Source organism: Taeniopygia guttata, chromosome 29 (assembly GCF_048771995.1).
Source record: "Taeniopygia guttata chromosome 29, bTaeGut7.mat, whole genome shotgun sequence".
Lineage (NCBI taxonomy): Eukaryota > Metazoa > Chordata > Aves > Passeriformes > Estrildidae > Taeniopygia > Taeniopygia guttata.
Window position 1 is genome coordinate 4,902,746 of NC_133054.1, and position 23,264 is coordinate 4,926,009.

At 47.4% G+C, this 23,264-nt stretch overlaps 1 protein-coding gene across 1 annotated transcript; it reads right to left on the reverse strand.

The window, feature by feature from the left end:
* Nucleotides 1-2,904: 2,904 nt before the first annotated feature.
* Nucleotides 2,905-11,121, reverse strand: HOXC13 (homeobox C13). The gene is made up of 2 exons (XM_072919654.1): nt 10,296-11,121; nt 2,905-3,566 (listed from the first exon to the last, which is right to left on the reverse strand). The coding sequence occupies exons 1-2, from the start codon at nt 10,966-10,968 to the stop codon at nt 3,310-3,312; spliced, it is 930 nt and encodes a 309-aa protein (XP_072775755.1). The 5' UTR covers nt 10,969-11,121; the 3' UTR covers nt 2,905-3,309.
* Between the last annotated feature and the right edge of the window lie 12,143 nt (nt 11,122-23,264).

A 23,264-nucleotide genomic window follows, 5' to 3' on the forward strand; every position in this document is an offset into this window, starting at 1 on the left:
TACCTAGAAAGCGACTCAATAAAAACGGCAATAAAAACAGACCAAATAAAAATAGACCGAACAAAAAATAGACCAAACAAAAATAGACCAAACAAAAATAGACCGGACAAAGATTAAATAAATAAAAAATGAATAAAATCTCCTCAATGAAAATGAAATAAAGAAAAATTAAACGCAATTAAAATCCCATTTTAAAGCGCTCCCTCGCATTTATTTTCTGTCCTTCCCGTCCTTCAATCTTCCCTTTTTTTCCCTTTCTCCTGCTGTTTTTTCCCCCTTTTTCCTGCTGTTTTTTTCCCTTTTTCCTGCTGTTTTTTTCCCTTTTTCCTGCTGTTTTTTTCCATTTTTCCTGCTGTTTTTTTCCCTTTTTCCTGCTGTTTTTTCCCCGATTTTCCCAGGTTTTTTCCCCATTTTTCCAGTTTTTCCCTCATTTTTTTCCCATTTTCCCCCCTTTTTTCCCCATTTTCTTTGGAATTCCGGCGGGGGGGCTGAAAAAGGTGCACAAAGAGAATTTTTTTTGTTGTCCTCCAGGCAGGAGCGGGGCGGGAAAAAAGCGATTTATTTCCAGGGACGGGAACAGGGCGGACACCGCGAGCCGAGACCGGGAGCGCCACCCCAAAACCCCAAATCCGGCCCAAAATACCCCAAAAATCGCCCGGGGGGAGCCCCGAAAGCCCCGGAATCCCGGGCAGGAAATTCCGCTTTTCCCCGCGGGAGAGAATCCCCAAAAATGCCCCGAAATTGCCAAAAAATGTCCCGAAATTCCCAATAATTGCCCCGAAATTCCCAATAAATGTTCCGAAATTCCCAAAAATGCTCCGAAATTCCCCAAATCCCAGCGCGGCTCCGATCCCGACCCCCGCAGGGAATTTCTGGCCCCATTCCCGATTTTTCCAACCTTCAATTTCGGAGCCGGGGCAATTATTATTATTTTTTTTTTTTCCCAATTTCCCCCCGCCCTGGGATAACAGAAAAAAGGAAAATCGGGAATTTCCACCTCCGGCCGCGCTCCCAGCCCCGAATTCCGAATTTTCCCAAATCCCGGGATTTTCTGGCAGGGAATTCCCGGGGAAACCTCAAACCGCGCTGCGATTTCGGCGCTCCGGGCTCGGAATTTTCCTTTTTTTGGAGATTTCTCCTCAAATCAGCAGCGCCGTCGGCTCGGGGATAAATCCGGAATTTTTTACTCTGCTGCCTCCGGGATTTTTGATTTTTTTCAGGATTTTCGTCGCTCCAAAGTCCCGCCGGCACGAGGGTAAAAATGGAATTTTTCTTTTTTGCTTTTGGGGGTTTTTTTGCTTTTTTGCGTGATTTTCACCACACCAAAGTCCCGCCGGCACGAGGATAAATATTGAATTTTTTACACTTTTTCTTTTGCTTTTTTTCCGGGATTTTCTCCACCCCAAAGTCCCGCCGGCACGAGGATAAATATTGAATTTTTCATTTTAATTTTTTTTATTCTTTTCCTTGATTTTGGTCACCTCAAAGTCCTGCCAGCACAAAGATAAATATTGAATTTTTCAGTCTTTTTTTTTTTATTATTTTTTGGCCACTCCAAAGTCCTGCCGGCACGAGGATAAATCTTGAATTTTTCACGCTTTTTTCCCCTTTTTCGGTGATTTTGGCCGCCCCAAAGTCCCACCGGCACAAGGATAAATATCGAATTTTTACATTTCCAGCTTAGGGAATTTTTTTTTGCTTTTTTCAGGGATTTTCTCCTCCCCAAAGTCCAGCCGGCATGAGGATAAACACCGAAACATCAATTTTTTTTCCTTTGGTCCTTGATTTTTTTTAAATTTAATTTTATTTTTTTCCACAATTTTTTTTGTGGGTTTTTTTGGGGTTTTTTTTTGTGGGTTCTCTCCACTCCAAAGTCCCACCAGCATGAGGACAAATACCGCTTCAATTTTCCACTTTTTTTGTTGTTTTTTCGTGGATTTTGGCCAACCAAAAGTCCTGCTGTCACGAGGCTGAACACCGAATTTTCCACGATTTTTTGGGGTTTTTTTTGTTTTGTTTTGTTTTGTTTTTTTGCCACTCCAAAGTCCCGCTGGCACCAGGATAAACATTTAATTTTCCACTGTTTTTTTGGGGTTTTTTTCCTGCTTTTTTGGCCACTCCAAAGTCCCGGTGGCACGAGGATAAACATCGAATTTTCCACTAATTTTTTTTGTTTTTTCGTGGATTTTGGCTGCCCCAAAGTCCCACCAGCACAACGATAAACACCGAATTTTCCACAATTAATTTTTTTCTTTTTTGGCCACTCCAAAGTCCTGGCGGCACGAGGATAAACACCGAATTTTCCATTTCTTTTGGTGGGTTTTTCGTGGATTTTGGCTGCCCCAAAGTCCCGCCAGCACAATTATAAACACCGAATTTTCCACAATTTTTGTTTTTGGTTTTTTGGCCACTCCAAAGTCCTGGTGGCACGAGGATAAACACCGAATTTTCCACAATTTTTGTTTTTGTTTTTGGCCACTCCAAAGTCCTGGCGGCACGAGGATAAACATGGAATTTTTCCACTTATTTTGGTGGGTTTTTCGTGGATTTTGGCCGCCCCACAGTCCCGCCAGCACAATTATAAACACCGAATTTTCCACAATTTTTTTGTTTGCTTTTTTGGCCACTCCAAAGTCCCGGTGGCAGCAGGATAAACATCGAATTTTCCACAATTTTTGTTTTTGTTTTTGGCCACTCCAAAGTCCCGCTGGCACCAGGATAAACATTTAATTTTCCACTGTTTTTTTGGGGTTTTTTTCCTGCTTTTTTGGCCACTCCAAAGTCCCGGCGGCACAACGATAAACACCGAATTTTCCACAATTTTTGTTTTTGGGTTTTTGGCCACTCCAAAGTCCCGGTGGCACGAGGACAAACATCAAATTTTCCATTTCTTTTGGTGGGTTTTTCGTGGATTTTGGCCGCCCCACAGTCCCGCCAGCACAAAGATAAACACCAAATTTTCCACAATTAATTTTTTTTCTTTTTTGGCCACTCCAAAGTCCCGGCGGCACGAGGATAAACATGGAATTTTCCACAATTTTTGTTTTTGTTTTTGGCCACTCCAAAGTCCCGGCGGCATGAGGATAAACATCAAATTTGCCGCAATTTTTGTTTTTGGCTTTTTGGCCACTCCAAAGTCCCGGTGGCACGAGGATAAACATCAAATTTTCCACTTTTTTTGGTGGTTTTTTCGTGGATTTTGGCCGCCCCAAAGTCCCGCCAGCACAACGCTAAACACCGAATTTTCCACAATTTTTTGTTTTTATATTTTGTTTTTGTTTTTTTTTTGTTTTGCGGGCTCGGGGCGGCTCAGGTGGCGTGCAGGTGTCCCGGCTTGGCCTTGGAGACGCCCTTCTTCTCCTTGACGCGGCGGTTCTGGAACCAGATGGTGACCTGGCGCTCGGACAGGCTGGTGGCCGCCGAGATGCGGCGCCGCTTCTCCTTGGTGATGAAGCGGCTGGCGGCGAACTCGCGCTCCAGCTCCTTCAGCTGCGGCTTGGTGTAGGGCACGCGCTTCTTGCGGCCGCGCCGGAACGGGCTGGGCTCGGCCTGCAGCGGCACCACGTCTGGGATGGGAGAAAAATGGTAAAAAATGGGTAAAAATGGGGTTAGAAATGGTTAAACATGGGAATTATGGGGTTAATGAAAGGGTTAAATAAATCTGGTGTAGGGCATGTGCTTGTTGTGGGACGCAGCGGAACAGGCTGGGCTCGGCCTGCAGCGGCACCACGTCTGGAGTGGGGGGAAATGGGGGGAAAATTGTAAAAAATGGGTAAAAATTGGGTTAAAATGGGAATTATGGGGTTAATGAAAGGGTTAATGAAGGGGTTAAATAGATATGGGATAAGGAATATGCTTCCTGGGGCCACAGCACAATGGGTTGGGCTCGGCCTGCAGCGGCACCACGTCTGGGACGGGAGAAATGGGGGAAAAATGGTAAAAAATGGGCAAAAATGGGGTTAAAATGGGAATTATGGGGTTAATGAAAGGGTTAAATAGATTTGGTGTAGGGCACGCGCTTCTTGCGGCCGCGCCGGAACGGGCTGGGCTCGGCCTGCAGCGGCACCACGTCTGGAACGGGGAGAAATGGGGGAAAAATGGTAAAAAATGGGTTAAAATGGGAATTATGGGGTTAATGAAGGGGTTAATGAAAGGGTTAAATGGTCTTGGGGTAAGAAACACAGCCCCAGCAGAATGGGCTGGGCTCGGCCTGCAGCGGCACCACGTCTGGAACGGGAGAAATGGGGGGAAAATGGTAAAAAATGGGTTAAAATTGGGTTAAGATGGGAATTATGGGGTTAATGAAAGGATTAAATAGATTAAATAGATTTGGTGTAGGGAACGCTCTTGTTGTGGGACACAGCAGAACGGGCAGGGCTCAGCCTGCAGCGGCACCACGTCTGGAGTGGGGAGAAATGGGGGAAAAATGGTAAAAAATGGGTAAAAATTGGGTTAAAATGGGAATTATGGGGTTAATGAAAGGGTTAAATAGATTTGGTGTAGGGCACGCACTTCTTGCGGCCGCGCTGGAACGGGCTGGGCTCGGCCTGCAGCGGCACCACGTCTGGGATGGGAGAAAAATGGTAAAAAATGGGTAAAAATGGGGTTAGAAATGGTTAAAAATGGGAATTATGGGGTTAATGAAGGGGTTAATGAAAGGGTTAAATGGTCTTGGGGTAAGAAACACAGCCCCAGCAGAATGGGCTGGGCTCGGCCTGCAGCGGCACCACATCTGGGAGGGGAGAAATGGGGGAAAAATGGTAAAAAATGGTAAAAAATGGTAAAAAATGGTAAAAAATGGTAAAAAATGGTAAAAAATGGGGTTAGAAATGGTTAAAATGGGAATTATGGGGTTAATGAAGCGGTTAATGAAGGGGTTAAATAGATTTGGTGTAGGGCAAATGCTTCTTGCGGCCGCGGCACAACGGGCTGGGCTCGGCCTACAGCAGCACCATGTCTGGAATGGGAGAAATGGGGGAGAAATTGGCAAAAAATGGTAAAAAATGGGGTTATAAATGGGTAAAAATGGGTGAAAATGGGAATGAAAGGGTTAATAATGGGGCTAAAGGGGTTAAAGGGTTTTGGGGTGGGAACGCGCTTTTTGCGGCCCCAGCAGAACGGGCTGGGCTCGACCTGCAGTGGCACCACAACTGCAGCAGGGAGAAATGGGGGAAATTTGGGTAAATTTGGGTAAAAAATGGGTTAAAAATGTGTAAAAATGGGAATTAAGGGGTTAATGATGGGGTTAAAGGGTTTTGGGGTGGGAACGCCCTTTTTGCGGCCCCAGCAGAACGGGGGCTCGGCCTTCAGTGGCATCATGTCTGGAATGGGGAGAAATGGTGGGAAAACGGGTAAAAATGAGTATAAATGGGTAAAAATGAGTATAAATGGGTAAAAATGGGTATAAACAGTTAAAATTGGGAATTATGGGGTTAATCGTGGGGTTAAATAGATTTGGGGTAAGGAACAGCAGAACGGGCTCGGCCTGTAGCGGCACCACGTCTGCGGCAGGAGAAATGGGGAGAAATGGGTAAAAATAGGTAAAAATGGGGTTAGAAATAGTTAAAAGTGGGTAAAAATGGGAATGAAGGGGTTAAAGGGTTTTGGGGTAAGGATCCTGCTTTTTGAGGCAGAACAGAACGAGCTGGGCTTGGCCTGCAGCAGCACCACATCTGGAACAGGGAAATGGGGTTAGAAACGGGGAAATCGGGGAAAAGATGGGGTTAGAAATGGTTAAAAATGGGCCAAAATTGGAATTATGGGCATGAAGGGGTTAAGGAGCAAAGAGAGGTGTAGTAGAAATGGGTAAAAAAATGGGAATTATGGCTATAAAGGGTTAAGAGTAGAGATCGGTGAGGTGAAAATGGGGAAAACGGGGTTAGAATGGGGGAAATGGGTGAAAATGGGATTGGAATGGGGGAATTTGGGGGAAATGGGGTTAGGATGGGGGAAATGGGTAAAAATGGGGTTAGACATGGGGAAATTGGTAAAATTGGGTTGGAATGGGGAAATATGGGGGAAATGGGGTTAGAATGGGGGAAATAGGTAAAAATGGGGTTGGAATGGGGAAATATGGGGAAAATGGGGGTAGAATTGGGGAAAATTAGTAAAAATGGGGTTAGAAAGGATAAAAATGGGTAAAGATGGGGTTGGAACTGGGGGAAATGGGTAAAAAGGGGAATAATGGGGATAAATTGAGTTAAGAGAAGCAAGGTGAATGGAAACGGGTAAAAATGGGAATAATGTGAATAAATTGGGTTAAGAGAAGCGGGGTGAAATGGAAATGGGTGAAAAATCGGGATGTGGGGAAATGAAATGAGAGAAAAGGGGAATTGCACTCGGTGGGGTTGGGGGAGGATTTTGGGGAGGAAGAGGAAAAATGGGGGGAAAAAGGGGTAAAAGAGGGGCAGAAAATAGGGGGAAAGGGGCTGGGAAAAGGGAAAAAAAAACAAATGGAAACGAGGGCGGAAAGGGGAAGAAGGAGAGGAGGAAATGGGGGAAATGGGGAAAAAGTGGGGGGAAAGCTGAGAAAAGGGGGAGAAGGGGAAAAAGAAGGGGAAGAAAAAAGTGGGAAAAGTGGGAAAAGGAGGAAAAGGCGGCCAGAGGAGGGATAATGGCTGATAAAATTGCGGATAATGGGAATGAAAACACACCAGGGATAATTCCCTGTTTTCCTTGGCCGCGGATGAAGGAGCAGCGCCCGCCCGCACAGCCGCCTCAAACCCCACTTTTCTTTTTTTTGGGCAATATTTGGAGTTTTCCTCTTTTCCCTCCTTCCTTTTTCTCCTCCCATCCCCTTTTCCTTTTCCCGCAGCGGAAAATCTGGGATGAGCAGCCCCAAAACCCCGCCCGGAGCGGACACAGGAGCCCCCGAACCCCAAAAATCCCCTCGGAGCGGGCGAAACACCCCAAATTTTCCCCTCCCCAGCGGCTTTTTGGGGGCGCTGGGGAAGGGGAAACGCTCCGGGATGGGGGAACGGGAGCGGGGGGGATTTGGGGACACCCCCACCCGCTTCTGGCGCTGCCGGGAGGGGAATTTTGGGGACCCCCGCGGGGTTTTGGGGGAGCCGAGCCCCGACATCCGCAGGAAGATGGAGGCGAGCGCTGCTCGGAGCGCGGCCCTAATTACGGCCCAGGCGTTAATTGGGGAGGTTCTGGGGGGGCAGCGGCTCCTTTTTGGGGTCACCAAGCGGAGCGGGGTCCCCCAAAAAACAAAACCACAAACCCCAGGCGCTGCCGGCGCCGCGCGGCCGAATTCCCCTTCCTCCAAAGCCCCGAAAAAGCCGATTTTGGGGGTTTTGGGGGCCATGAAGGGGAGATAAAGGGATGCGCCCCCACCCCCGAATTTCGCCACCCCCTCGTTGTCCCCAGGGGTCCCCAGAGGGATTTGGGGTTTTCGGAGCGGGGATTTGGTGGTTCCTGGGCTGCTGCAGAGGGGGAATTTTGGGGCCTTTTCCCTTTTTGGCTGTTCCAGCCCTGCGCCTCCTTCCCCCGCTGTCCCCCGAACAGCCCCGACTGTCACTTGACACCTCTGGCGTTAATTGCGCTAATTGGGAGCTGATTGAGCGCCCATTCCCCGCCGGCCGCAGCCCACCGAGCGCTCCGGGCTTCGTTTTTAGCGGCATTTGCATTTTTTCCCCTTTTTTTTTGAGCTCTCCGCCCGCGGGGGAGCGGCGGGCGGGGAGGGAGAAGGAAGGACAGAATTCGGGAATGAATTGGGAATTTGGGAGATCGGATTGGGCCGGGCTTGGATCGGGAGAAAGGACGGAATTCGGGAATAAGCGCGGGTTGTGGGGCCGGGATTGGCTGCCAAGGAAGGGCAGAATTATGGAATTAACTCCGAGTTTGGGGGCCGGAATTGGCTCCCAGGGAAGGGCAGAATTATGGAATTAACTCCGGGTTCGGGGGCAGTCACTGACTCAGGAGAAAGGGCAGAATTATGGAATTAACTCCGAGTTTGGGGGCCGGAATTGGCTCCCAGGGAAGGGCAGAATTATGGAATTAACTCCGGGTTCGGGGGCAGTCACTGACTCAGGAGAAAGGGCAGAATTATGGAATTAAGTCCGGGTTCGGGGCCGGGATTGGCTCCCGGGGAAGGGCAGAATTATGGAATTAACTCCGGGTTCGGGGGCTGGGATTGACTCAGGAGAAAGGGCAGAATTATGGAATTAACTCCGGGTTTGGGGGCCGGAATTGGCTCCCAGGGAAGGGCAGAATTAAGGAATTAAGTCCGGGTTCGGGGCCGGGATTGGCTCCCGGGGAAGGGCAGAATTATGGAATTAACTCCGGGTTTGGGGCCGGCTTGCCTCGCCCCGCCGAGCGTGCCCGTGCACATTGCCCGCTCCGAGCATTCCTGAGCCGCTTCCCTCTAATTACCGCGCCGAGCCCGCGCGGGCACATGGAATACACGGAACGGGCGGAATTGGTGGGAAACGCGGAATCCGCCCGGATATGTGCGCCACGGGGAGCAAACACGGCCGGATACACGGAATAAACGCGCTCGGATGTGTGGTAGAAATCCCCCTGATGTAGGGAATATAGGGGGGAAATGCGCTCTGATATAGGGGATAAATGCGCTCTGATATATGGGATAAATACACCCTGATATGTGGGATGAATATGCCCTGATAGGTGGGACAAATGCACCTGGATATGTGGAATAAATACCCCCTGATATGTGGGATATATGGGATAAATACACCTTGATATGTGGGATAAATGCACTCGGATATACGGGATAAATACCCCCTGATAAGTGGAATATATGGGATAAATACACCCTGATATATGGAATAAATAAACCTTGATATATATAAAATATATGGGATAAATATACCCTGATATATGGAATAAATAAACCCTGATATATGGGATACATGGAATTAATATACCCGGATATATAGAATAAATATACCTGGAAATCTGGGATATATGGAATAAATATACTCTGATACATGGAATAAATGTATCCGGATATATGGGATAAATATACCCTGATATATGGAATATATGGAAGAACTATACCCGGGTATGTGGAATAAATAAATCCTGATATAGGGAATATATGGAATAAATATACCTGGCTATCTGGGATATATGGAATAAATCTATCTGGATACATGGAATACATGGAATTAATATACCTGGATACCTGGAATTAATATAGTATTGATATAGCTGGCTATATGGAATAGATGGAATTATACATGGAATATATCCGGATCTATGGAATAAATATACCCATAAATATATGGAATACATGGGATATATCCCGAGTGTGTGGGATAAGCATATGTGGATATATGGGACGCACAGAATATATATGGGATGGATGGGATAAATATATCGGGATATATGGAATATATGGGATATATCCCGATAGATGGGGTCGATCTGGATATGTGAGATGGATGGGATAAATACACCCGGATATATGGAAAATGCTGAATATATGGAATATATCCGGACAGATGGGATATACGGAATATATGGGATAGATGGGATACACGGAACATATAGGACAGATGGGATAGATATATCGGGATAGGTGGAATAGATCCAGATATATGGGATCGATGGGATAAACACGGATGGATGGGAGAGATGGAATATATGGGAGAGATGGAATATATGGGAGAGATGGAATATATGGGATAGAGAGGATAAATATATCGGGATATATGGAATACGTCTGGATAGAAGGGATCGATGGGATAAATCAGGATATATGGGATACACGGGATATAGGGGATAGATGGAATATATGGGATAAATATATCGGGGTATATGGAATACATCCGGATAGGTGGGATAAATCCGGATAGATGGAATATATGGGAGAGATGGAATATATGGAATAAATATATCCCGTATAGATATATGGAATATATCTGGATAGATGGAATAAATCCGGATATATGGAATAGACGGGATAAATACATCGGGATATATGGAATACATCCGGATAGATGGAATATATGGAATATATGGGATAAATGTGTCCCATATAGATATAGGAATATATCTGGATAGATGGAATAAATCCGTATATATGGGACAGACGGGATAAATACATCGGGATATATGGAATACACCCGGATATATGGGATGGATGGGACACACGGGGTGGATGGGACACACGGGATGGGACGGATGGGACACACGGGATGGGACGGATGGGACACACGGGATGGGATGGGATGGATGGGACACACGGGATTTTGGGACCCGCGGGCCGGCCGGGCTCCGTCCCCGCGGGCACCGCGCCCGTTGCCGTTCGCGGCGCCGCTCCCTACCTGGGAACGGCGACTTCCAGAGGTGCGCGGGCTGCGGCTGCTCCTTGGAGCAGTAAACCTGCCCGTCCCAGCCGTTGGCCAGCGCCCAGGGCTGGTAGCCTTCCATGGGAAGCAAAGCCTCGTGCCGCGGCTCCGGCACCGGCACCACCGACACGTCCAAGTAGCCCGGCACGGCCTGGTAGGAGCCGGGGAAGCCCGGGTAGAAGGAGAACTCCTTGGCCCGCGCCGGCAGCTCCTCGCCCGCCAGCGGCCCGCCGGCCTCGGCGAACTTGTCGGGCGGGTGGTAGCCGCAGGGCTTCTGCTGCAGGTTGACTCCGGCCAGGCGGCAGCCGTAGTAGCCCGGCGCGAAGGGGTACCCGCCGTAGCCCAGCGAGCCCGAGGGGCACTGCCGCGGCGGCTCCGCGCTCGCCAGCTCCGCGTACGCGGCTCCGTCCGCGGCGGCGGCGGCCGGGGCGGCCAGCCCGGCGTGCGGCAGCATCTCCCGGCAGTGGCCCAGGCTGTCCCGGCAGTGGCCCAGGCTGTCCCGGCAGTGGCCCAGGCTGTCCCGGCACTGGCCCAGGCTGTCCCGGCACTGGCCCAGGCTCTCCATGCGCGGCTTCTCCCGCGGGGCGTCCTCGCAGCGGCAGCCGAGCGCGTCGGGCCAGCGCGGGGGGAGCCCGAGCGGCGCCGTCATGTCATGCCGCGCTGCCGCCGCCTCCCGCCGCCCTTCCTCTGCCTCCTCCTCCCCTCGCCGCCGCCGCTGCTGCTGCTGCTGGCCCCGCCGCCGCCGGGCCCGCCGCTCCTCCCGCTCCGGTGCTGGCGGCGGGGGCAGCTCCGCGCCGCGCCCCGGGACCCCCCCGCCATCGCCGCGCCGAGCGCGCATGCGCCGCGCGCCCGCCGCCGCCGCTCCATTAAGAAATCCGCACAGGCCACGCCCCTTTTACTCCACCGCCGGACACGCCCCCCGCGGCACCGCGCGCTCTGATTGGCTCCCGCGCGCGCGAGGACACGCCCACTCACCCCCCCCCGCCGCCGCCCCCCCCTCCCCTTCCACCCCCCCCCCCCATTCCCGGTTTTCCCGGTGGGATAAAAACATAAAAACCCTCCCCCGCCTTCAGTCTTAATTATTTACAAGCATTTTTAATTGCTACAAAAGGTTTTTAATATTTTACTTGTTAAAAAATTAAAACAACATTTTTTGGAGCTTTTTTTTTGTTTTTTGGGGTTTTTTTGGTTTTTTTTTTCCCCCGTCTCCAGGTGCTCACCCCCTTCCCGAAAATCCATTTCAAAAAAAATCAGGAAAAGTTCATCCCGAGTGCCCCCCGCCACCATTTTCCTGCCGGATTCCCGAGGAATTGTGTTTTCCCCAAAAAAAGATTGGGTTTTGCCAAAAAAAAAAATCGAATTTTCCCCCATTCGGCCCCAATATTTCCGGGGGTTCAACTGCAGGGATGAAGCGGGAGGGGGGAAATGGAAAAAATGTGGGTTTTTTTACAGTTATTTTCCTCAGCGTGCCCCTATTTCAGACCCCCTCCACGCTTCGTATGTCCCTAAAAACTCAAAAATTCCCAAAATTCCCCCAAATTCCCCCAAATTCCCCCCGATTCCACCGGTTTGGGGTCACCCCCTTCTCCTGCTCCCACCTCAGCTCATCCCAAGGGGAGAAAAAAGCTGGAAAAGGGAAAAAAAACTAAAAAACCCCAAATTCCGGGAGAAAATCGGGAATTCGGGGAATGCCAAGTTCAAGGGGAAAGGGAAAATTCCCGGGTTGGGGAAAAAAGGGTGGGAAAGGCAGGAAAAAGGGGATGGGAATGGGGGAAAAGGGGAAAAATGGGGGAAAAGGGGGAAAATGGGAATAAAATGGGATGGAACGGGTGAAAAAGGGATAAAAACGGGAGAAAATGGGGAGAAAAAGTGAATAAAATGGGAAAAGAATGGAATGAAATGGGAAATAAAAATTGAATGAAATGGGAAATAAAAATTGAATGAAATGGGGGAAAATTAATGGAATGGGGGAAAATGAATTAAATGGGGGGAAAAAAGGAATTAAATGGGAAAAATAAAAGGAATGAAATAGGAATTTTTAAAAGGAATTAAATGGGAAAACCAGGCTTGGAGTGGAATAACAGGAACGGATAAAGGAGATAAAAGCCGTCCCTAAATGAAACAAAAGCTCCCGAAAATCCCAAAAAAGCGCCGGGAAAAGGCGGAATTCTCCTCCTTTGTGCCCGCAGGAAAATTCCCAAATTAAATCCAAACGCGGCCCTCCCCGCGCCCGCGGGGTTGGGTTGTTTTTTATTTTATTTTATTTTATTTTTTAATTTTTATGAAGTGCTGAACATGGGGCAGCACGTCCGGGACGGGACCCTAAAATCGCCGAGATTGATGGGAAAAATCTGGGATGGAGCGGGAAGGGCCGGGCCGGGCGGCGGCCGAAAATGGCCCCAAAAATTGGGATTAAAGCCGAGTTTGGGCGATTTGGGGGCGGCGGCTCCGCTCCGAATTCCTGGGGAATTCCATGGAAAATTGGGGTTGGGAATTTCGGGGGTTCGGGGTTCGGGGAAGGGTGAAAAGAGGGAAAAAAGGGACAAAATGAAGGGGAAAAGGGGAAAAAAAAAGGAGGGGAACAGGGAGAAAAGGAGGGGAAAAAGCGGAGGAAAATGGGAGAAAAAGGAAGGAAAAAGGGAGAAAAATGAAGGAAAAATAGTGAAGGACAGGAAAAGCGGAAAAAGAGGGAAAATCCCATTTTTTGGAGGTAAAGGAGGAGGAAAATCGCATTTGGGGCCGCAATTCCCGGGGGAGCCTCGCGAGCCGAACAAAGGAACCTTCGGGGTGGAAAAACGAGAATTCCCAAAAAAAATCGGCGTCCCAGGAATTTTTGGGCTTTTCGGAGCCCCGAAAGGAGCTGCGGGCTGGGAGGGATCCCAAAAAAAAAAAGAATTAAATTGGGAAAAGGAGATCCCGAAGCAAAAGTGAGAGCGGGAGCGGAGGCTGGGAGGGAATTCCCGAACCTCGGCTGAAATTCCCGAATTTTGGGCAAATTCTGGGATCAATCCCCCAGCCCCGGAGCAATTCCGGGGAAATTCCCTTTTCTGCTCATCCCTCCTGGAAAAGGTTTTTTATTTTTAATGGATTTTCTTCTGCAGCAAGCGAGCAGGAAAAATCGGAATTTTCCTCTCCCGAATCCCGGCTTCCTTCCTTTTTCCCTTTTTTCTGAAGGCAGATCCCGGGGAAAATTCACATTTTTAAAATTCCGTTCCTCGTTTCTTATCCCAGCCAGGAAAAAAAAAAAAACAAAAAAAGGAGAAAAATCAGATTTATCTCCCGATCCACGGGGGAAAATTCCCATTTTTCCTCATGGTTCCCAGCTCTGTTCCCGCTTCTCCCAATATTTTCTCTCCGGCGCTTCACCCGTCGGGATTTAAGGAATTTTCCCATTTCCCCCCATTTATTTCAGGTGTTTAATCCCAGTTTTTCCTTTAAAAAACCCCAAAAATTCAGGTTTGAGCCCAATTTCCGCAGGTGGAGGCGGCCGCGGGTGGGATTTGAGACTTTCCATAAATTCCCGTTGGGAAAAGCGGATTTGGCCGGGAGAAATCCCAGGAAAAACGGCCAAAAAAAGGGAATTTGCCCCAAAATCGCCGGATTCCCGTCCCGGGAAAAGGAATTTCCTGGGAAAAGGCGTTTTTGGGGAAAAAGGATTAAAAACGGCGGCGGGAGAACAAAGGGAAAAAGGGAATTTTCCCTGTCCATGGAACAATTCCCGGGAAATTCCCTGAATCCCTTTTCCCTTTTTTCCCCCTCCTTGAATTTTGCCCTGAAATAAAGGGAAAAACCCCAAAATTCCCTGATTTTCCCGAGGGGAAAATGGGAATTTCTGCCTCTTCCCGCCTCCCATGCCAGGAAAATCGCCGAAACTGGATTTTTTTCGGGAAGGAAAATCGGCTCCAGCGCCGGCGAATTCTCCCCAAATGGGAAAAAAGAAGGATTTTCCATCATTTTCACTTTTTTGGGAATGAGGGAGGGGAACAAAGGCGGGTTTAATTCTGGTTTTGGGGGAAATTCCAGCTCCGGGTTCTCCCCCGAATTCCCAATTTCGGGAATTTCCCGCTGAGCTTTCCCGGCCTTTGTCCCGAATATTGGGAGGGATAAAACCCCAAATAAAACCCCAAATAAAACCCCAAATTCTCCTTTTCCCCCCATTTTTCCTGGGCCGATTTGGAATTTTTCGGGATAAAAAAGCGGCTCCGGCCCCTCCGAGCCGAATTCGCTCCCGGCCTCGCTTCGGCCTCCGAAATTCCAGGGAAACCTGGAAAAGGAGAATAAATCCCATTTTTCCTGCGGCATCCCCAAAACCCACTCAAATCACACAAAAAACCCAATTTCCCCCAATTTCTGCTTTTTCCTATTTCCCCTCCCGTGTTCCCGCAGCCGCTTTGCCCCAGGTCCCCCCAAATCCCCCCTTTTTTTTTTGGCTTTTTCCCGATTTTTTTAGATTTGAATTTCCAGCCCGGTTCAGGGAGGGGTTGATCCCTAAATTTGGGGGATTTTTCGGGGGTTTTCCTTGGATTTTCCCACATTTTTCTGCCTCTAAAGGTGGCAAACCCATGACAATAAATATATAAATATATTTGATATAAATATATATATATTTATATATTTACAGATATATTTATGCCAGAAATAAATACATTTATTCCAGCAGTGCCAGGATTTTACTCAGATAAACTCAGAGTGAACGGAAACATGTAAATATAAATATAAATAGTATTTTATAAATGGGAATAAATAAAATTATCCACGGGAATAAATACATTAAAATAAAAGCATTCCTGTATAAACGGGAATTAGCAAACTCCTCTTTTCCAGCCCTGCACCTTTAATTCCCTTTCCCCCCGATTTTTTCCCTCCCCTTTTATTCCTTTTTTATTCCCATTTTAATTCCCTTTTTATTCCATTTATTCCCCATTTCCCCCCAGTTTTATTCCCTTTTCCCCTTTTTCCCCTATTTTTCCCCATTTCCCCCCATTTTCCTCCTTTTCCCCCTTTATTCCCTTTCCCCTTCCCCTCCTTTTTATTCCTCTTTTATTTTCCTCTTCCCCCCTTTTTATTAAATATTTTTCCCTTTTTTATCCACTTTTTCCCCTTTTTTCCTTTTTTATTCCTTATTTTTTCCATATTTTCCCTTTCCCCCTTATTTTCCCCTTTTTATTCCCTTCCCCCTTTTTTATTCCCTATTTTCCCTTTTTCTCCCTATTTTCCCCTTCTTATTCCCTATTTCCTCCTTTACATTCCTTATTTTCCCTTTCTATTCCTCATTTTCCCTTTCTATTCCTTATTTTCCCTTTTTATTCCCTTTTCCCCTTTTTATTCCCTTTTTATTCAATTCCCTTCCTTTGTTCCCCTTTTAATTCCATTTTCCCCCTTTTAATTCAATTTTTTCCCCTTTTAATTAATTTTTTTACCCTTTTTATTCCATTTTCCCCCTTTTAATTCAATTTTTCCCTATTTTTATCCCATTTTCCCCGTTTTTTTCCCCTTTTTCCCCTCCCCCGGCAGTTACAAAAATCTCCGCAGGGATTTTTTTGCCCTTCCCGGGATTTTCCGGGAGTCGCAGACAAAGAAATTCCGGCGGCGCCTCCCGAGTCCAAGTTCAAATCCAAGGTGAGCGCGGCGGGCGGAGCCGCGCCGGCCTCGGCTTCCCTCAAATTCTGATTATTTCTGCCTTAAATTGGGCTTTTTCTGCTTTAAATTTGGGCTTTTTTTTTTAATTAAATTGAATTTATTTCTGTTTAAAATTGGGGTCTTTTCTTCTTTAAATTGGGGGTTTTATAAAATATAAATTGAATTTATTTCTGCTTTACATTTGGGTTTATTTTTAATTCAAATTGAATTTATTTCTGCTTTACATTGGGGCTTTTTTAAAATTTAAATTGAATCTAACTCTGATTTAAACTGAACTTATTTCTGGTGTAAATTGGATTTTTTTAAATTTTAAATTGAATTTAATTCTTATTTAAATTGAATTTATTCCTAGTTTAAATGGATTTTTTAAATATAAATTGAATTTATTTCTAAACTGTTTTTTTTCTGCTTTAAACTGAATTCCTTTGTGAATTAAATGGGATTTATTCCCTGCTCGGAGCTCTGGATTCCCGCTGATTTTTTGGGATTTTGGGGATGGATCCACCCCGGGAGCGTTTTTTCCTCCCAGGCCCGAAGATTCCCGCCCGGGGCGGATTTTCCCAATTTATTCCCATTTTTAGAGGGAAAACACCGAAAATTGGAATTTCCAGAGGGAGAGACCCGGAGTGATCCCGAATTGCCAAATTTGGGGTTTTTAATATTAAATAAATACAAATTATGAATGGGCAGCAAAATCTGAATTCCCAGGGAATTTTCCCACGGAATTTCCAAGGAAAACCGGGAATTTTTAGGCATTGGCAAGAAAAGAAAGGATTTAAAATAACCCCCAACCAAACCTCAACGTTTATTAAAAAAAAGAAGTTTTTAATCAAAATAAAAATCACAAATTTGTTCCCTGAGCTGGAATTTTAAAGGAATAAAATTCTGGGAATATTTCCACCTCGGCAAAGCGGCAAAAATTGGGAATTTGCCCCAATCGGGGCCGTTTTGGAGGGGTTTTTATGGGAATAAATGGAATTTTCAGGCGGTTTTTGGGCTCTGCCCCACCTCAGGTGGGATTTTTATGGGTTTTGGGGGATTTATGGGGTTTTTTTGGGGTTTGGGGATTTTATGGGGATGTTTTTGGGTTTTGGGGGGTTTATGGGGTTTTTTGGGGGGGATTTTTTGTCCATGGGAATGTGCTGGGAACCAAAAAAAGGGAAAAATGGGATTTGGGCAGGAATTTTGGGATCAGGGGAGGGATTTTGGGATCTGAATGGGGATTTTGGGATCTGAATGGGGATTTTGGGATCTGAATGGGGATTTTGGGATCTGGGGAAGGATTTTGGGATCCGGGCAGGAATTTTGGGATCTGATTTTGGGATCTGATTTTGGGACAGGGTCACCCCCCAGGGCCACTCCCGAAATTTCCCTGGAAAAGCCGCAAATGTCGGGAATTCCCCCCAGAACCGCAGGGGAGCGGAATGAGCTAATTAATTATTGTTTAATTACATAATTCTGTGTTATTAATAATTATGATCCATAGGATGTGTGTTTATATTTACTAATCCGCGTTTATCGATTATATTCTGGAGTTCATTATAGAATTGTTCATTATTATTAATTATTCCCGGGAATTAATGATCCCCGCCAATTAATTAATGATTCCCTGGGGGCCCGCGCGGATTTTTGGGGTGGAATTCGGGAATTCTCCGCTCATTCCCGGATGAAAACTGCGGGAAAATCCGGGAATTGGAGGAAAATCCCGCCCAAAAATCGAATTTTACCCCTCAAAGCAGCAAAATTTGGGGCTGGAAAAGCGCCGGAATAAAACCGAGCAGGAATTCCGCGGAAAAAAGAGATTTTTCCATGAAAAAATAAAAGGGATTTTCCATGGAAAAACCTGGATTTTCCCTGGGTGTCCTCTGGCGTCTTTAATCCCTCCCGAAATGAATTCTTCCCGCAGATAATTCCGCCCTCAGATCCCGTTTTTCCCTCCCTTTCCGCGGGAAAAAGCGGCCAAAATTCCCGGGAAAAGCACATCCCAGATATGAATTTGAATTCTTCCCCGGGGTTCGGAAAGGGAAAAAGGAAATTCCCGCCTTTTCCCCGGGAAAAAAAAAACATGGAAAAGCATCGGGAGGTGGGGAAAAAAACACCAAAAAATAGAAATTCCGCTGGAGAACCCTCGGAAAGCTCCGGAATTTTGGATTTTCCAAAGGCGCCGATTTCACCCCAAATTCCTCCTTCCCTTCCTGCCCCCGAGATTCCTGAATTAAATTAATTCCAGGGATTTCCTTCCCGGCCCGGAGCAGGGACCGCTTATCTGGGAATAATCCAATTTATCTGGGAATAATCCAATTTATTTGGGGATAATCCGATTTATTTGGGCATAATCCAATTTATTTGGGAATAAACCAATTTATTTGGGCATAATCCAATTTATTTGGGAATAAACCAATTTATTTGGGCATAATCCAATTTATTTGGGAATAAACCAATTTATTTAGGGATCATCCAATTTATTTGGGGACAATCCGATTTATTTAGGGACTATCCACTTTATTTAGGGATCGTCCAATTTATCTAGGGAGAACGGAATTTTTTAGGGATATTTTCTCTAGGGATAATTTATTTTAGGGATAATTTAATTTCTTTAGGGACGGTTTCTTTAAGGATGGTTTATTAAGGGATGGTTTATTTAGGGATAATTTCTTTAGGGATAATTTATTCAGGGAAGGGAATTTTCCCTCCAGGTTTTATTCTGATTTTCCATTCCCATTCCCGCTTTTCCCTCTCCTTTTCCCAGACTTTTAAAATCTCCTTTTTTTATTATTATTTTTTGGGAAAAGCTGATCCCGGATCCTCCCGGGGCTTTCCTAGGAGGGGAAAATCAGGATCAGAATTCAAAAATGGTGGGAAAAATCGGGATAAAAGGGCAGGACAGGACCGGGAATGGGAAGAGTTTTCCAGGATAATTCCAGGGAACATTCCCGAGCCCCGAATTTTTCCTTTTTCCCGGAAAACTCCGCCTGTGGCTGCGCCGGGACCGTCCTGAGCCTTCGCTGCCTCCCTCCCCAATTCCCGATTTTCCCTTCCCGAATTTCCATCCCGAATTTCCCATCCCAAATTTCCATCCCGAATTTCCATCCCGAATTTCCCTTCCCGGTTTTCCCATCCCGGTTTTCCCATCCCGGTTTTCCCATCCCAAATTTCCATCCCGGTTTTCCATTCCCGAATTTCCCATCCCGAATTTCCCATCCCGAATTTCCCTTCCTGGTTTTCCCTTCCCGGTTTTTCCATCCCGGTTTTCCCTTCCCGGTTTTCTCTTCCCAGTTTTTCCCTCTTCCCTCCCCACCTGTAGAAATTTTAGGAGGAAGAGAAAATCCCAGGAAAATCCCCAATTCCTCTCTGCGATCGCCGCTCTCGGGGATTTTTGGAGTCTTTTTCCTGTTTCCCGGTCCTTGGAATTTTTGGAACTCCACGATTCCGTTTGATCCGGGTGTGGCTTTTCCCGGGATTTTCCAAAATCCCATCCCCTGCTCCCATTCCCGTTCCCATTCCCATTCCCATCCCCATTCCCATTCCCATGGCAGTTTTGGGATTAACGCATTCCCAGGGGACAATTTTGGGATAAATATTCCCTTTTCCCATTTCCCTTTCCCTTTTTCCTTTTCCCATTTCCCCCCCTTTTTTCCCCTTTCCCATTTTTTCCCTTTCCCATTTTTATCCTTTCCCATTTCCCGTTTTTCCCATTTCCCATTTTTCCCCATTTCCCGTTTTTCCCTTTCCCCTCTCCAATCCCACCCGGGACCCTCCAAGGCCGATTCCCTTTTCCTGTGGGAATTCCAAACTGGGAATCCCAAACTCAGAATTCCAAACTGGGAATTCCAAACTCAGAATTCCAGACTCAGAAATTCCGGGAATGGGCCGTGGGAGCAGGAAAAGGACCTGCAGGACCCGGATCAATCCCCCATTCCCAAATTTCCCCCTCTGGGAAATCCCAAAGCTTCCTGCAGGGAAAATTCCCGTTCCTGCTGTTCCAGGGCTGGGCTTGGGATTTGGGATGAGTTTGGGATAGGGTTGGGATGGATTTGGGATGGATTTGGAGTTTGGGATGGATTTGGGAAGGATTTGGGATGGGTTGGGATGGGTTGGGATGGGGTTGGGATGGGGTTGGGATGGGGTTGGGATGGGGTTGGGATGGATTTGGGATGATTTGGGTTGGGATTTGGGATGGGTTTGAGATGGGGTTGGGATTTGGGATGGGTTTGGGATAGGGTAGGGATAGATTTGGGATGGATTTGGGATGGATTTGGGACAGGTTTGGGATTTAGGATGGGTTTGGAATTGTTTTGGGATGGGGTTGGGATTTGGGATGGGTTTGGAATTGGTTTGGGATGGGGTTGGGATTTGGGATGGGTTTGGGATAGGGTAGGGATAGATTTGGGATGGATTTGGGATGGATTTGGGACAGGTTTGGGATTTAGGATGGGTTTGGGATGGATTTGGGATTTGGGATGGATTTGGGATTTGGGATGGGTTGGGATGGATTTGGGATTTAGGATGGGTTTGGAATTGGTTTGGGATGGATTTGGGATTTGGGATGGATTTGGGATTTGGGATGGGTTTGGGATGGATTTGGGATTTGGGATGGGTTTGGGATGGCTTTGGGATGGGTTTGGGATGGGTTTGGGATTTGGGATGGGTTTGGGATGGATTTGGGATTTGGGATGGGTTTGGGATGGCTTTGGGATGGGTTTGGGATGGATTTGGGATTTGGGACGGGTTTGGGATGGGTTTGGGATGGGTTTGGGATCCGTCCCTCATTCCCAACGTTCCCAGAACCGGTCCGGCCGCTCCCGGGATTTGGGCCACGCTCGGCGTCGGGATTCCCGGAGCCGCCCGCAGCGTCGGCAGCGCCGGAATTCCGGAACGATGAATCCGGGAATTCTCCTCCTCATCCTCCTCATCCACGCTCAGCTCAGCCTGGGGCCAGGACAGGGAGGGAAAATGGGAATTGTGGGCAAAAAATGGGAATTGTGGGCAAAAAATGGGACTTGTGGGAAAAAAATGGGATTTGTGGTCAAAAAATGGGATTTGTGGGCAAAAAATGGGATTTGTGGGAGGAGAAATGGGAATTTTGGGTGGGATTTGGGATTCTTGGATGGGATTTGGGATTCCCAGGTGGGATTTGGGATTCCTGGTTGGAATTTGGGGTTCCTGGGTGGGAATTTGGGGTTCCCGGATGGGAATTTGGGGTTCCCAGGTGGGATTTGGGGTTCCTGGGTGGGAATTTGGGATTCCTGGGTGGGAATTTGGGATTCCTGGATGGGAATTTGGGGTTCCCGGGTGGAATTTGGGATTCCCAGGTGGAATTTGGGGTTCCTGGGAGCTCCAGCAGCCGGGCTGATCCCGAAGTTTCGTGCGGCGCCGCCCCGGCCCCGTGACTCACCGGGATCGGCCCTTCCCCGCTCCCCCTTTTCCCGCTGCCAAATCCCGGGATCGCCCCGAAGGCTCCGGCTGATCCCAAAATCCTGCCCAGATTCCCGGGAATTCCGGAGCCACCGGGCCCTGACGCCTTTTCCAGGGATTTTTCCCTCTCCCTGCCAATCCCAGACCCGGGAGCCGCTGAGGGCCCGGAGACCTCGGAGCTTTTCTGGGAATTTCTCCAGGATTTCCCCCAAATCCGGGTTCCCCAATCCGGGATTCCTGGGCCCATCCCTGGAGTTTAAGGGATTTTGGTTCCCTTTTCCCAGATTTTGGGGTTTTCTCCTGATAAAAAAGAAGGAATCCCAGGATTTGGGAATTCCAGGGGGATTTGGGAATTCCAGGGGATTTGGGAATTCCAGGGGATTTGGGAATTCCAGGGCGATTTGGGAATTCCAGGATTTGGGAATTCCAGGGGGATTTGGGAATTCCGGGGGGATTTGGGAATTCCAGGGGGATTTGGGAATTCCAGGGGGATTTGGGAATTCCAGCCCTCCCCAGCCGGGCCTGGGCCGGTTTTGAACCTCAGAAAAGCAAATCCGGGAATGGGGATTTGGGAATTCCTTGGTCCCACCAGAGTCGGGTGGCTGAAATCCCAAAAAGGATCCCAAGGGGTGACGAGCCTGGATTTTCCCTAAAAATCAGCTTTTTTTCCCCAAAAATCAGGGTGTTTTCCCTATAAAGCATCTTTCTTTTCCCCCTAAAAATCAGGTTTTTTTCCACCTAAAAATCAGCTTTTTTCCCTCAACAAATCAGCTTTTTTCCCTATAAAGCAATGCTTTTCTCCTACAAAACAGGGTTTTGTCCTAAAAATCAGCATTTTCCCCCTAAAAATCAGCTTTCTTTTCCCCTAATAGTCAACTTTTTTCCCCTATAAAACAGGGTTTTTTCCCCTAAAAATCACCTTTTTTTTTTTTTCCTAAAAATCAACTTTTTTCCCCATTGAATCAGGTTTTTCCCCCTAAAAATTAGGTTTTTTTCCCTAAAAATCAAAATTTTTTTTCCCTATAAAACAGGGTTTTTCCCCTATAAAGCCAATTTTTTTTTCCCCACAAAGCAGTTTGGGGTTTTTTTTCCCTATAAAACATTTTTTTCCCTACAAAGCAGTTTTGGGTTTTTTTCCCCTATAAAACACATTTTTCCCTACAAAGCAGTTTTGGGTTTTTTCCCTATAAAACACATTTTTCCCTACAAAGCAGTTTTCCGTGTCTGCGCAGGGTTTCTGGAACGTTCCGGGGACGCGCTCCGGCTGATTACGGGGTGGGTAATTACAGCCGCAGCTCCGCGGGAAAATAAATCCCTTTTTTTTTACCTTGTTGTCGTTTTTCCCGAATTTCTGGAGCCTGTCTGGGAGCGAATCTTAAAACTTTCAACAGGAGAGGGGCGGGAGAGGCCGCGGGGCAGGAATCATTCCCGGGAATCGTAAATCCATAAATCCATAAATCCGTCCCCGGCAGCCCCGGAGCGCCCGGAAAACAGCCCCAAAATCGGGATAAAAACAGGGAAAAGGAGCTCGGAGCTGGCGGGGGGCCAGGGAACGTCGGGGCGGGAATTGGGGAGTTTTGTTCCCAAATCCAGGCCCCGCAGCCCCGAAATTTGGGATTTTGGGGATCCTGGTGGGAGCTGGGAATGTTTGGATTGCTGGGATTTGGGGGAATTTTGTCCCTCAAATCCAGGCCCCGCAGCCCTGAAATTTGGGATTTTGGGGAGCTCAGGGGATCCCGGTGGGAGCCAGGAATATTTGGAATGTTTGGAATGTTGGGATTTGGGAAGGGCCGGGATTTGGGGGAGTTTTGTCCCTCAAATCCAGGCCCTGCAGCCCTGAAATTTTTGGGATTTTTGGGATTTTTGGGAGCTCAGGGGATCCTGGTGGGA